The sequence below is a fragment of the Galeopterus variegatus genome, unplaced genomic scaffold (assembly GCF_000696425.1).
Source record: "Galeopterus variegatus unplaced genomic scaffold, G_variegatus-3.0.2 Scaffold531, whole genome shotgun sequence".
Classification (NCBI taxonomy): domain Eukaryota; kingdom Metazoa; phylum Chordata; class Mammalia; order Dermoptera; family Cynocephalidae; genus Galeopterus; species Galeopterus variegatus.
Genome location: NW_007726642.1, coordinates 404,400 through 416,513, shown reverse-complemented (window position 1 = coordinate 416,513; position 12,114 = coordinate 404,400). Strand labels below are relative to the sequence as shown.

Here is a 12,114-nt window from a genome sequence, read left to right as displayed (position 1 = left end):
CCTCCCCTCCCCCTCGGCCTGCCCCTGCCCCCTCCCCCAGGCCCAGCGCGGGCGCCCGGCGCGTCCCGACCCGCCGCCAGTTTAGGATCCAAAGCTTCTCTACTCGTTTTGTTCTTTCCTTTTCTTTTTTTTAAAAAAGAGGGGGGAAATCCCGGTGGTGGGCAGCCTGGCACGCACACACCCGCCCTCACACCCCGACAAAAGCAGATGCACTTTGACTTCTGACAGCTCTACCTCAAGCCCGTGAGAACTCAGCGGCGCTTCCCCCCCCAAGCCGAGCTCGCCGCGTCTTCCTCTTCTTCTCCGCCTCCGTTTTATTTATTTCCGTTCCCGCCGCCGTTCTCGGTGACCTTCACTCCTCCGCGAGCTCTGGGCAGAAGAGTCGCTTTCTCGTCCGCCTGAGACTCCTTTTCCTCGCCTGGAGAGCTGAGGTGAAGCTGCTCCGCCACGGGACCCTGGACTCCCGGGCTGCACACTCCACTGAGTTGTCCCCCATCCCCCAGCAGCCTCGTCCCACCCCCCCCCCCCCTTTTGATTTTCTGGCGCGGATTTTGGCTTGCACCGCCGAGAGTGTCTCCTCTTTTTGGAGGGGCTGGGGAGCTCCTGCCGGTCGTCTTCCGGAGTCTTACCCTCGGGTCTACTTGCCCCTCTCTCTCCGGGCCTCACCAGACCAAACCAAAGACCATGGTGCACTGTGCCGGCTGCAAAAGGCCCATCCTGGACCGCTTCCTCTTGAATGTGCTGGACAGGGCCTGGCACGTCAAGTGCGTCCAGTGCTGTGAATGTAAATGCAACCTGACCGAGAAGTGCTTCTCCCGAGAAGGCAAGCTCTACTGCAAGAACGACTTCTTCCGGTGAGTACTTCCCTCCCGCGCCTCTGCTTTTCCCTCCCCGCGGGTCCTTCCCGGCCTGCTTCGGATCAGAGGTCAGCGTGGCCACGGCGGCCGCGTTAGGAGCTGCCTCTGGAGAGGGCAGCCGGGTCCCGCGGGCGCCCGCCTCCTCGCCAGCTGGCGCGCTGCGCGCCCGGGCTGCGGCCCTGCTTGCGTCCTGGAAACTGTGGGTCCGGGCTTGGCTGCACGTGCCTGGGAAGAAAGGCTCCGAGCCCGCCTCGGCCCAGAAGCCCCTCTAAGCTTGGAAGAGAAAGGACAGCCTCGGGCGTTGTAGTCCCGGCTCCTGTCTTCCCCGGAGCAACTGCATTCTCCAGCAAGTGCATTCTCCAGGCCTCCCGTGTTGCTCGCCCGCTAGGCTGAGCTTACAAGCCCGGGCTGGCTCCCTGCCACTCCTTTTTCCATCTCTGAGAGGTCTTGGCGGGAACTGCGGAGGCTTCTGGCGTGGAGTGCCGCGGTGGCCGCAGATATGAGCTCGGCCTTGTGGCTGATACTGCACTCACGGGGGTTTTCCTGAAACCCGACCGGGCTCCAAGCACAGAACTGGGCGAACTGCTGCTCTGTAGCCGGTGAAGTGACCCGGGATTTCTCTGGCTTTCCACGGGTGCCGGGGTGGGCGGGCGGTTCGGCCTCGGCTCAAAGCTGACCCAGGCTCCGAGGCGAGGGCTCCGCTCTGGAACCTTCCCAGGAACTGCCCCGACATGGCCCACCACCTCCCTGCCGAAACCCGGGGAAAAGACGAGATGCGTCGGAGCTGGGAGACTTCTTTTCCCTACTCCCGTCCTCCGTTTAACGTTTTAATTGTATTCACTTAATCTCATTATTTTGCCATCTCATCCACACACACAAGTCAACAGAGAAGAACAGGCGCAAACGCGAATTATAATTCTGCGGCGCGGGTTTGAAATGTCTCAGTTTATTCGTCTGACTTGGTCTCAGCTTTTCTCTGAGTTCGTAGCGACCGATCAAACTGGGGGGTGGCGGGGAGGAGGAGGGATTCGAAGCTACCCGAGCCGCTTTGCCCAGAGGTCCAGGACGCGCTATCCCCAAGGCCGCTCCAGGTCGCATGGCTCGGGTTGCAGGGAGCTAAGGAGCGAAGTGCTGTGCACGTTGGTACGGCTGGGAGGAAGCGCGGACTGATCCTCTGGGGCTAGGCTGGCTGCGCCAGGTTTCTACTGCAATGACAGGATCTGAGGGCGGCGACAGTGTCCGCTGTTACCCGGCCCCCGAGGCCTGCCTCGGCAAAGGGCGCCTACAGCGGCTCAGCCGCGCCGCCGCTCCCGTGTGCCCAATACCTACTGGGCTTTGGGGCATGAAAGTGCGGCGGCCCAGTTACGGCTCCCGGGGCTCTCTACCGCTGTCTGTTTACCCACCCGACCTCGCCAACCCCAGCCTGTGCGCGGATCCTTTTGCGATCAAAGAGAGGCGACACTAGGAGAGAAAAGCGACGCCCTAGGCGCGCTCATATGGAGCTTGCATTCAAATTTGACTGCTCCGAATCTAATCGGAAAATAAGTGTCGCCTTCGCCCCCTCCCGTTCACCGCCTTGACGTCTTCTTCCCCAGCGCTGTTTTCCTCTGGGATGAAGCGGGCGTGAGGCTGGGGTTGGGGGACAGCTTGGACCCCTCGCTCTAACCGTGTGTATCTCCTCTCTGACTTTCCCCTGGTGCCCTGTGCTCTCCCCTCCTGCCTCCTCACGTGCTTAATGGGCATTCTGCCTCTTTTTGGTGCTCTTTTTCTCCCTCTCTCCTTTCCCCCCTCCCTTCCTTTCTTCGTCCTCCACTTTCTACTTTCTCCCGCTCTGGTCTTTCTGCCGGCCTCTGTCTCCTCCTGCCCCTCGCCAACCCGCCCCCCCATGCCCGCAGGTGTTTCGGTACCAAATGCGCTGGCTGCGCGCAGGGCATCTCCCCTAGCGACCTGGTGCGGAGAGCGCGGAGCAAAGTGTTTCACCTGAACTGCTTCACCTGCATGATGTGTAACAAGCAGCTCTCCACCGGCGAGGAGCTCTACATTATCGACGAGAACAAGTTCGTGTGCAAAGAGGATTACCTAAGTAACAGCAGTGTCGCCAAAGAGAACAGCCTCCATTCGGGTGAGGCCCCAATAACCGGATTGCTAGGGGCGGGCGGGTCCCAGGGGAGGAAGGCCCGTCAAGGCCTCTGCTCACCTGTCCCTTCCCTCTCCCCAGCCACCACGGGCAGTGACCCCAGTTTGTCTCCGGATTCCCAAGACCCGTCGCAGGACGACGCCAAGGACTCGGAGAGCGCCAACGTGTCGGACAAGGAAGGGGGTAGCAACGAGAATGACGACCAGAACCTGGGCGCCAAGCGGCGGGGGCCGCGCACCACGATCAAAGCCAAGCAGCTGGAGACGCTGAAGGCCGCCTTCGCTGCTACACCCAAGCCCACGCGCCACATCCGCGAGCAGCTGGCGCAGGAGACTGGCCTCAACATGCGCGTCATCCAGGTCAGGGCCCCGGCGCGCCACTCAGTCCCCCAGGGGCCCATGCGGCCACTCCCGGCACCCAGGACCGGGAGAGCCCAGGGTGGAGGACAGGAGTGAGTCCCTGGAGGCTGGAGGAAGGGCTGGGGGTGGGGGGAGGCCCAGACACACCCGGCGTGACCTTTGAAACACGGCCCGATATGTGGAGCATCTGGAAATCCTTCTTCCTAGCCCAACAGAGGTGATAGTGGCGGCGGAGGGGGAGGGGCGGGGAGCTCAGCATTAGCTTGGAGGAGGGCACACTGTCGAGCACCTCCGTGAGAGTTGGGACCCCCTTTCTGCATACACCCCACCCCTACCCCCATCCCCGGTTAGGAAGAAGTGGAGAGGTCAGTGTTTGCACCAGAGTCAACCAGTTCTTCTGGCTTCTGCACAACGTGATCTCCCTCTAAGTCTCCAGCCCCAACTTTGTGGGTCCCTGACCCCACTTCGACAAGCCCCAGAGCAGAGACTTCCTCTACAAAGAGAGCTGGGGCATCCTGGATTGAAAGGGAGGTGGTCCGGTCAGGAGTCCCGAGGTCCGCAGTGGGATGGGGAGGGCAGGCCGTCTGGAGGTAGCGGGGCCTCTGCGTTTGGAGGAGGTGAGACTGCGTGTGATTCGGCCGGTGGAGTCTCTGGCCCGGTGCTAGATGTCCATTTCACGCTGTCCGGAGGCTCTGCGAGGGTATGGGTGGATGTGCCTGGGAGGCTGAGTGTGCGTGCACACAAGTGTGCTGGCGGCCCTCAGAGGGAGGCCCAGAGACCTCTGGGAGGTTGTGCGAACCCGTGTGCATGAATGGGAGGTTGTGTCTGTGTCACTATTTGTGAGAGGTTGTGGATAAGTCTATTTAGTGCTGTGAGACTGTGCGTGGGTGTGAAAAGGAGATTGTGTGTTTTGGTGTCACTATCGTTGGGAGACTGAGTACCAACAGGAGGCTCTTTCTGCGTCTCTGTCACTATGGGGGGAGGGAGTGCTGCAAGGGACCGTGAAGGAGAAGCTGTGTGTATCTGACGCTAATTTGGAGAGGTTTAGTGTCTATGCGTGTACAGCCCGGAGAAGCTGTAACTGTAACAGTGTGACTGTTAGAAATAACGCGGCTACACCCCAACTGCCTCACTTCGGACCGGGCGGCCTGCCAGGTCCGCCTGTCGGGAGTCCTACTCGCCATTGGCTCAGGGTCGGCCCTGAGCGGTCCTGCTCTGAGACGCCGCCACCACTACAGTGCGCACCCACACGGGGAGCCCGGGAGTCGGCGAGCCGGGAGGCGGAGGGGTGAGGGGCTGGGCCTGGCCGCGCACCCGGGGCGTCACCCCGCGGCGTGTGTGCTGCAGGTCTGGTTCCAGAACCGGCGCTCCAAGGAACGCAGGATGAAGCAGCTGAGCGCGCTGGGCGCCCGGCGCCACGCCTTCTTCCGCAGTCCGCGCCGGATGCGGCCGCTCGTGGACCGCCTGGAGCCGGGCGAGCTCATCCCCAACGGCCCCTTCTCCTTCTACGGAGGTGGGTGCGCGGCCGAGTGCGGGGCACGGCCAGGCAGGGGTTGGCTTCGCTGGAAGCGGGTGGCAGCGCGGGAGGCGAAGTGGAGAGTCGGGAGAGAGAAGGGCGAAGGCTGGGCCGAGAATCGGGGGGAGGTGGTGAGACCGAGAGCCGGATTCCCGACTCTGGTGAGGAGGGCGGGCGGGGTGCAGCAGCTCCAGTGTGTGTGCCAGGCCTGTCCGCTGCCAGGCCCGCAGGGGCACCCCACAAACGGCTCGTGCCCGCGTCGCGCTCCCCAGCCCGCTCGCGGGCGCGCTTTCCCGCCCTTTCTGTCCCTCCTGATCCAGGCCCCCGCCCTGACATCCTCCTCCCGTCGCTCCGCAGATTACCAGAGCGAGTACTACGGCCCCGGGGGTAACTACGACTTCTTCCCGCAAGGCCCCCCGTCCTCGCAGGCCCAGACACCAGTGGACCTGCCCTTCGTGCCGTCGTCCGGGCCGTCCGGGACTCCCCTGGGTGGCCTGGAGCACCCGCTGCCGGGCCACCACCCGTCGAGCGAGGCGCAGCGGTTCACTGACATCCTGGCGCATCCTCCCGGGGACTCGCCCAGCCCCGAGCCCAGCCTGCCCGGGCCTCTGCACTCCATGTCGGCTGAGGTCTTTGGGCCCAGCCCGCCCTTCTCGTCGCTGTCGGTCAACGGCGGCGCAAGTTACGGGAACCACCTGTCCCACCCCCCCGAAATGAACGAGGCGGCCGTGTGGTAGCGGGGCCTCGCACGGTCCGCGGAGTTCGTGGTTGTACAGAAATGAACCTTTATTTAAGAAAAATAGAAAAAAGAAAAAACGTAAAAAGCAAGCCCACCCCTCCTTCCTCCAGCCTCGGGGACCATTCTCCGTCTGGGGAGACCGGATGGGAAAGGGGGACACGAACTAGGATCCAAATCCTCTTCGAGGTGGGACTGGGATCCACACACTGGCTGGCAAGGTGCAGAACTGGGGCTCTCGAAGGGAACTGCAGACCTCCCCCCCCCCACCTCCCACCTGGATCCGGACCCGTGGACAGACCCCGCGGGCGCTTGCGCCTGGCGGGTGGAGAAGAGATCCTCGGCAGCCGCAGGCGCGCACAGCCGTTGGTGGTGATGCCAGGAGCCGTGGGGAGGGAGGCGGAAGCCGCTGGGGCGCTCCCGGGCCAGCCTGGAGGGTTCTGGCTCTGGGATATCTCTAAGTGTTGTCTCAGAGTTCGGCAACAGTGACAACAAACTCTTATAGCTTCAGACACGCCGACCTGCTGTGCATCAGGTGGGACTATATATATATATTTTTTGTCTATCTGGGTTTTTGTTTTTTGTTTTTGCCAAAATTGCAAAATTCTAAATGTAAAGCCCTCAGTATCAACTCTTCTACCTTCACAAAGTTCTACACACGCAAAGATACACACACAGACACACTGGATAGGATGGTCTCCGGCTGGACCTCTCAGTAAAATGACTTGAACATCAGTTATACAAGAAAAGTATTCTACCTTCACACACAAGAAGTTAAAAGAAAAAAAGACTATTGAGCTAAAAACAGTCAACTGTTTACGTATAATGTTAAATTCAGGAGTTCAGTGTTTTACTAATATATCCTGTTTTGAAACCTCTTGTTCAAAAACAAAATGTTTTGAACAATCAACCAAAATTGCTCCTTTTCTTTTCCTGTAGATATTCTGACAGATTTGCAGGGCTTGCGGCTCACTGTGCTAGTATGTAAAAGGTGTTGTTTACACGAGGCAAAGAGAAAACATGATATTCAGACAGTTGCCAAATAGAATAATTATAGCACAAATACTGTAAAGGTGCCTGGCACCAGAAACCTGAGGAAGTGTTTTAAAAAAAAAAAAAGTGTTACAAGGTTTAAAAAAACATCTTTGCTAATTTTTAGTCCTGTTGAACATTCATGGAATTGTTAATATGACTTATATAGACCCACACAGGTTTTATTTTTGTGTCTTTAAAATAAAAGTCCAAAATATTTAAATTTTATGGTCAAATATGCAGTCAACAGCTGCTACTTTTTTCTTTATATATTAAATTTCTCATATGTCTTTTATTGTTCTAATAAACCTAAGCTTGTGTGACCTCCAGTGCATATTAGACCATTCACTGTATGAAAGAAAACATGTTGAATAAATTTGTGAGTTTTTAATAAAAATAGAAAATCTGATGTTTAGATAATTGGTGTGTTATTTGATGTTTTCAACGACTGGAGGGGAGCCGTGATGGGGAGCTGAATGGGCCCTCAAAAGCCAGGAGGAAGACAGACAGTATTCGTGTGATATGTCTGTTTTTGTATCGGCTGGGGCTGAACCCCTTTGCTAATTCCAGCCAAGCTTTTCCCTGTAGCTTCCTGCTGTTATTAACTACACATTTACATTCTGTGGATTTAACTGATACAGTTGAAGTGATGTTTGCTGATAAGTTAATATAGAATTTGAAATAGAATCAAATCCATGGCTAAAAATGAGTGGTCTTGGTCTGTGATTAGGCATAAGATCCAAAGCATCCTCTCTCCCCCTCTCCCCACACATGTAAAACCGGGCTTGTGAATGTCAGATTCCTGTAAATATATAGAGGTGGTCCTTTTCAGTCTAAATTCATTTTCCATAGATAATCCTGCTTTCTAATTTAATGGTTTGAAAGATAACGTAAACGTAAACTGAGTGTGCAGGATAGCTAGAAATGAAATACTTTAATCCCTTTCACAGAACTGATATGAAGTTGTTTTACAGTATTTGTTACATACGAAGATCCCCAGAAGGAAAACTATTTTGTCTGGCACAAGATACACTCGTATATTAAGTTTCTCTGAAAGATGAACAAAAATAACTAATATAGAAATCAAATTTCAACTGGGAGTTGCCAATGGGTTCTGAAAAGTAGTTCAATCTCTTTCAAGCCTTCATTAGACATGGAAGGAATTTGAATATTTTTTCTATTATGAAATACTCGTGTGTGGATGTATGTGTATGTTTCAATGTTAGAGCTATTATAGTTCCAGAATTTCTTTTCCATATCACCTAGATCTGTTTGGATTATTATTTTTTTTCGTTAAATTTTTATTTTGTCAATATACAATGTTATATGATTATTATGGCCCGTCACCGACACCTCCCTACCTCCTCCCTCTCTCCCCTCCCCCCCAAGAATGTCCTTTCAGTTTGCTTGTTGTAACAACTTCAAAAAAGTATAGTTGTTATATCTTCTCCCCCCCACCACCATCAGTTTGGATTATTTATTTCCTTATTTTAAAAAATCAAAGGTTTTACATTAAATGGTCCATAATTTCCAGTGCTGTTTTCATATTTTAAGACAGAGCCAAGTTTATCTTTCCTGCAGAGAAGGCTTTAAAATAAGCAATATTTCACTGCATCCATATGATGGCTTATCTAATGGGGGGTGGGGGGCTATCAGGAATCTGGTAGTGTTCTTTCAGAAATAAAAATTTATGAAATACAGGGGAGATTTTTGAAACTCATAGCCTCTATATGCAGCACATTTCTTTATGTGCTTTATATGCAATCGCTGGGTCGGCTTGTTTTTGCCCTTTTAGCATTTATATACATTAAATCATAGCTAACCTATTCACGATAGCCACCACCCCCTAGCCACCTTTAAACACACATTCATTTAACTGAACGTATCTTCATTGGGAAGCTGCATTTTCCTATCAAGACTGCTAAATTATTTAGCAGCTTTATTATGGCATCGGGGTATTTGGTAAGAAGTGTTTTAGAGTTGGCCATGCGGTGCGGATTCGATTCTTCTCTAACTCCATGGCAGTGGCACAGTCGTTCCCCCTGGTGCGGTATTCTGAACCCGGGCGAATACCTGAACAGGTGGCAACGGCTCAGCAGTCAAATTTGGAGCCAAAGACCCGGGAGGAGGAGGTCTAAAACTGTCAGGGCCAGCTCCCCTTCGCATCAGTGCCGCGCTGTCCACCTCTGGCCCTGAGGTGCGGGGAAGCGTGGCACCGCTCCTTCGCGGAGCTCCCAGGAGAGGCGCGCGGGCGGGAGGGAAGCACCACCGTGGTCCCCTCTCGCCCAAGAGGGCAGCCTCCTCTCTGGCCAGGCTTGGAAGCCTGGCTTTTCCCCGCGGCCATCTTAAAGCCGTCACCTCTGTGCCTCCTGCCACCTGCCCGCAGGGTTCCAGCGGCCGAGTGGCCGAGAGTGGCCGCCTGCTCGGGCGAGGGAGACCAACCTCACACCCAACTTCTCCAGGCTGTCCCAGGCTGGGGGCTGCTTTGAGGGCAAGACAAAGCCGGGAAGGAGTATGTGTGAAGAGCCAGGACAAGCACTGCCAAGGGTCTGGGACCTGGGGTTTGATGGCGTCTGAGAAGAGAGGCGGGTCCAAACGTGGTTTCCTATAGCCCTGAAACTTGTGGTCAAGTGAAGAGACAGTCGTTTGAGATGCCGGAGGGTGGGGGTTAGGGGGGAATCTAATGTCACCCTTGCCCCATCCTTTTCTACTCTTACATCTGTTTGCCACTTTGCAGCCCTTGGACAGCAGGCAGAGGAATGTGAACCCTGAGGCCCTCCAGCCTTCTCTAGAGAGGACTGTTCTTTAGGGGAAATGCTCACGTTTATTCTCATCTTCCTGCTCATCTCATCTGCTCTTCTCTAGGGCGGCTAGAAGTTGAAATTTCTTCTAGAGAGGTATAGTCTTTGAAATATCCCCTCCCATAGCCTACCCTCCATCTGCATCCCCATCTCCATCAAGTAGCCCCTCCTCCACCATCTCAAGAAACTTGAACGCAAGTAGGAAGGGGCCCCCAGAAAGAGCATTTGAGAGGTTGCTCCCCTGTCTCATTTCCTCAACTTCTCTCAGCTGCATCTTAAGTTCTAGAATTCTTTCCTCTTTCCTCCACTCCTGGAGTCTTCTTCCTGCCTTCAGTATGGGGTAAGAAACTAGGGGAAGCATTTTGGGGGGCCCTGGAATGTGTGTGATAGGTGTAGAGTGGTCTTGATTCCTTCCTCAAAAGGCTTCCCAAATCAGGGCTTCCCAAGTAGGGACCAGGACAGAGAAGGGACAGGAAGTAAACAGGCCTGTAGCATTTTCTTTATTTGCTCAGCACAGCCCCCAAATTAGCCTGCAGTGTCCTGTTTGCATGACAGCTTAGAGGTAGTCTTCTCCTGCCTCACCTCCTTCTCCCTTTTCGCTCTTTTCTATACCTTGAAAGCCAGGTTCCTAAGCGTTATTAGAGCTTAAAACAGCAAGAGAAGAGGACTGGAGAGGTAGTTTCCTAAATGTGGGATGGGAGAAACATTTTTGTCCTTTGAAACCCAGAGCAATGGCTCCTTGTAGAGGCCCAAGAAGCACACTTTTGCTCTGGAGGCCCAGATGCAGGCACAAGACTGCAATTATAGAGGATGTTTAAAAACAAAAGTAAGGGCCGGCCCGGTGGCACACTGCTACAGTGCGCCGCTTGTGAGCGCGGTGGCGCTCCCGCGGAGGGTTCAGATCCCACGTACAGACCGGCCGCTCACTGGCTGAGCGAGGTGCGGGTGCGACACGGAGGGTTGCGATCCCGTTGCCGGTCCCGGTCCGGTACGGGCGCAACACTCAGGGTTGCAATCTGTTGCCGGACACGAAAAAAGACAAAAAGGAAAAAAAATAAAAATAAAAACAAAAGCAAAAAACTCTTCTCTCAGCCTAAGTTCTTTTACGGATGGTAAAAAGCTGTTTTCTTCACCTGGATCCCCTGCCTAGCCTGGCATTCTTTCCGTTCCATGTCCAGGGGGGTTTACCCTAAAATATGTTCTCCTTCTCCTTTGCAGCCCTGGTTGTCTTCATTCTTCAAGAGTGACCTACAATGGGGACATGGGACAGTTCACACTAAAGTGGTGTCCTTCTCATTGCTCTTGACCCTGCGGGTATATGAAGATTGTGGAAGTCAGGGATCATCTCCTTTGGGTTTCACAGGAGACACGGGCGGGGGGGAGCCCAGGGATCCCCAGGTTGTTCAGCTGTGGGATCCAACTGGCCTGGGAGTTACAAGAAGGGGCACTGCCACAATGCACCACTAACATCTCTTTTCTGGATCCTTTTGAGGCAGTTTCTGTTAAGGGGGTTCTAGGTCTCTACAGGCGACCTCCAACAGATACTGGAAGGATAGGCCACTTTGTACTCACACTTATCTCTTATTGCAGTTTCTGTTTACATGTTTGTCCCCGTAGGCTGATCAGCTCGGGAGAGAATCTAACTTACTCGCCTCTTATCTAGCAGTCTAGCAGTGCCTGCCACATAGCGGGCAGTCAGGGAATGCTTGATGAAGGAAAGAGAATATAAAGGGATTGTGTCTTTCCATGTGCTTGGGTGCAATTAAATATTAAATCTTTATATTTTGAGTCCACCTCTCTAATGGTAGACCTTAGCTTTTCCGTGCACCAGTTTCAGGTGGCTGAGTATGCCCTCATCTCGGAAAAGCAAAGATATCAATACCAAAGGGTATGCAGTAGAGTAACCCCCACCTAACCCCCTTTTTTCCTGCTCAGGCAAGGCTACTTGGAAAAGCTACAGAAAACAATCTTTATTCATACGCAGCCATAACAATTCCTGATTATTCCTATTAATAAAGACACCGGCAGCCCGGCGCACACTTACGCATACACATCTCTGACAGAGGATTCCCAAATCCTGGCCGCCGAAGGGCAGAAGGCGTGTACCCGGCACCAGACTCCTCTAAACTGTGAAATGCCAAACCTGGTTTAGGTCCTAGTACACGTGTGCCCAAATGCGCACCCGAGGTTTGAGAAACTTACCCTTTACTCCCTCCTCCTTCCCAAATCAGCCACCGTAAGCCACGGCTACTCTACGCTTTATTCCTAAACGTACGAATCTTTAGGCATATTTCGAGCAAGGGAACATGGGCCGCACGGAACGCAATCCCTGCTTAGCGCCTGAGGCTGTCACGTGTCCTCGCGCGCTCACGCACCCCCCCTCCCCGACGCACGCGCACGCGTACACGCGTTTGGACGGCGACAATCCCTTCAGGTTTCAGCGCGCTTCCGCCTTCGCCTTAGCTACGCCAGTAGTGACGCACAGGCCCCGCCCTCTCCTACGAGAGCCTCCCGGAAGTTGCCGGCTCGGAGGCGAGTGCTGGGCTCCGTGCGGCCCCTGGCTGTGTTCGGGACCTGTGTGTCAGTCAATACGAGAGGACCCGGCCGGGAGAGAGCGTCCCGGCCCGGGCTTGGGCCGCACATTCACGTGCGCGGCGGACCGAGCCGTGGTGACGA

The 12,114-nt window shown here is 54.5% G+C and overlaps 1 protein-coding gene across 1 annotated transcript; it reads left to right on the top strand.

Annotated features, from left to right (window-relative positions):
* The first annotated feature begins 2 nt into the window (after positions 1 to 2).
* LHX1 (LIM homeobox 1) lies at positions 3 to 7,052 on the top strand. The gene is made up of 5 exons (XM_008569802.1): positions 3 to 854; positions 2,753 to 2,979; positions 3,076 to 3,353; positions 4,701 to 4,866; positions 5,227 to 7,052. Exons 1-5 carry the CDS (start codon positions 685 to 687, stop codon positions 5,604 to 5,606), a joined length of 1,221 nt encoding a protein of 406 aa, XP_008568024.1. The 5' UTR covers positions 3 to 684; the 3' UTR covers positions 5,607 to 7,052.
* Positions 7,053 to 12,114: the final 5,062 nt, after the last annotated feature.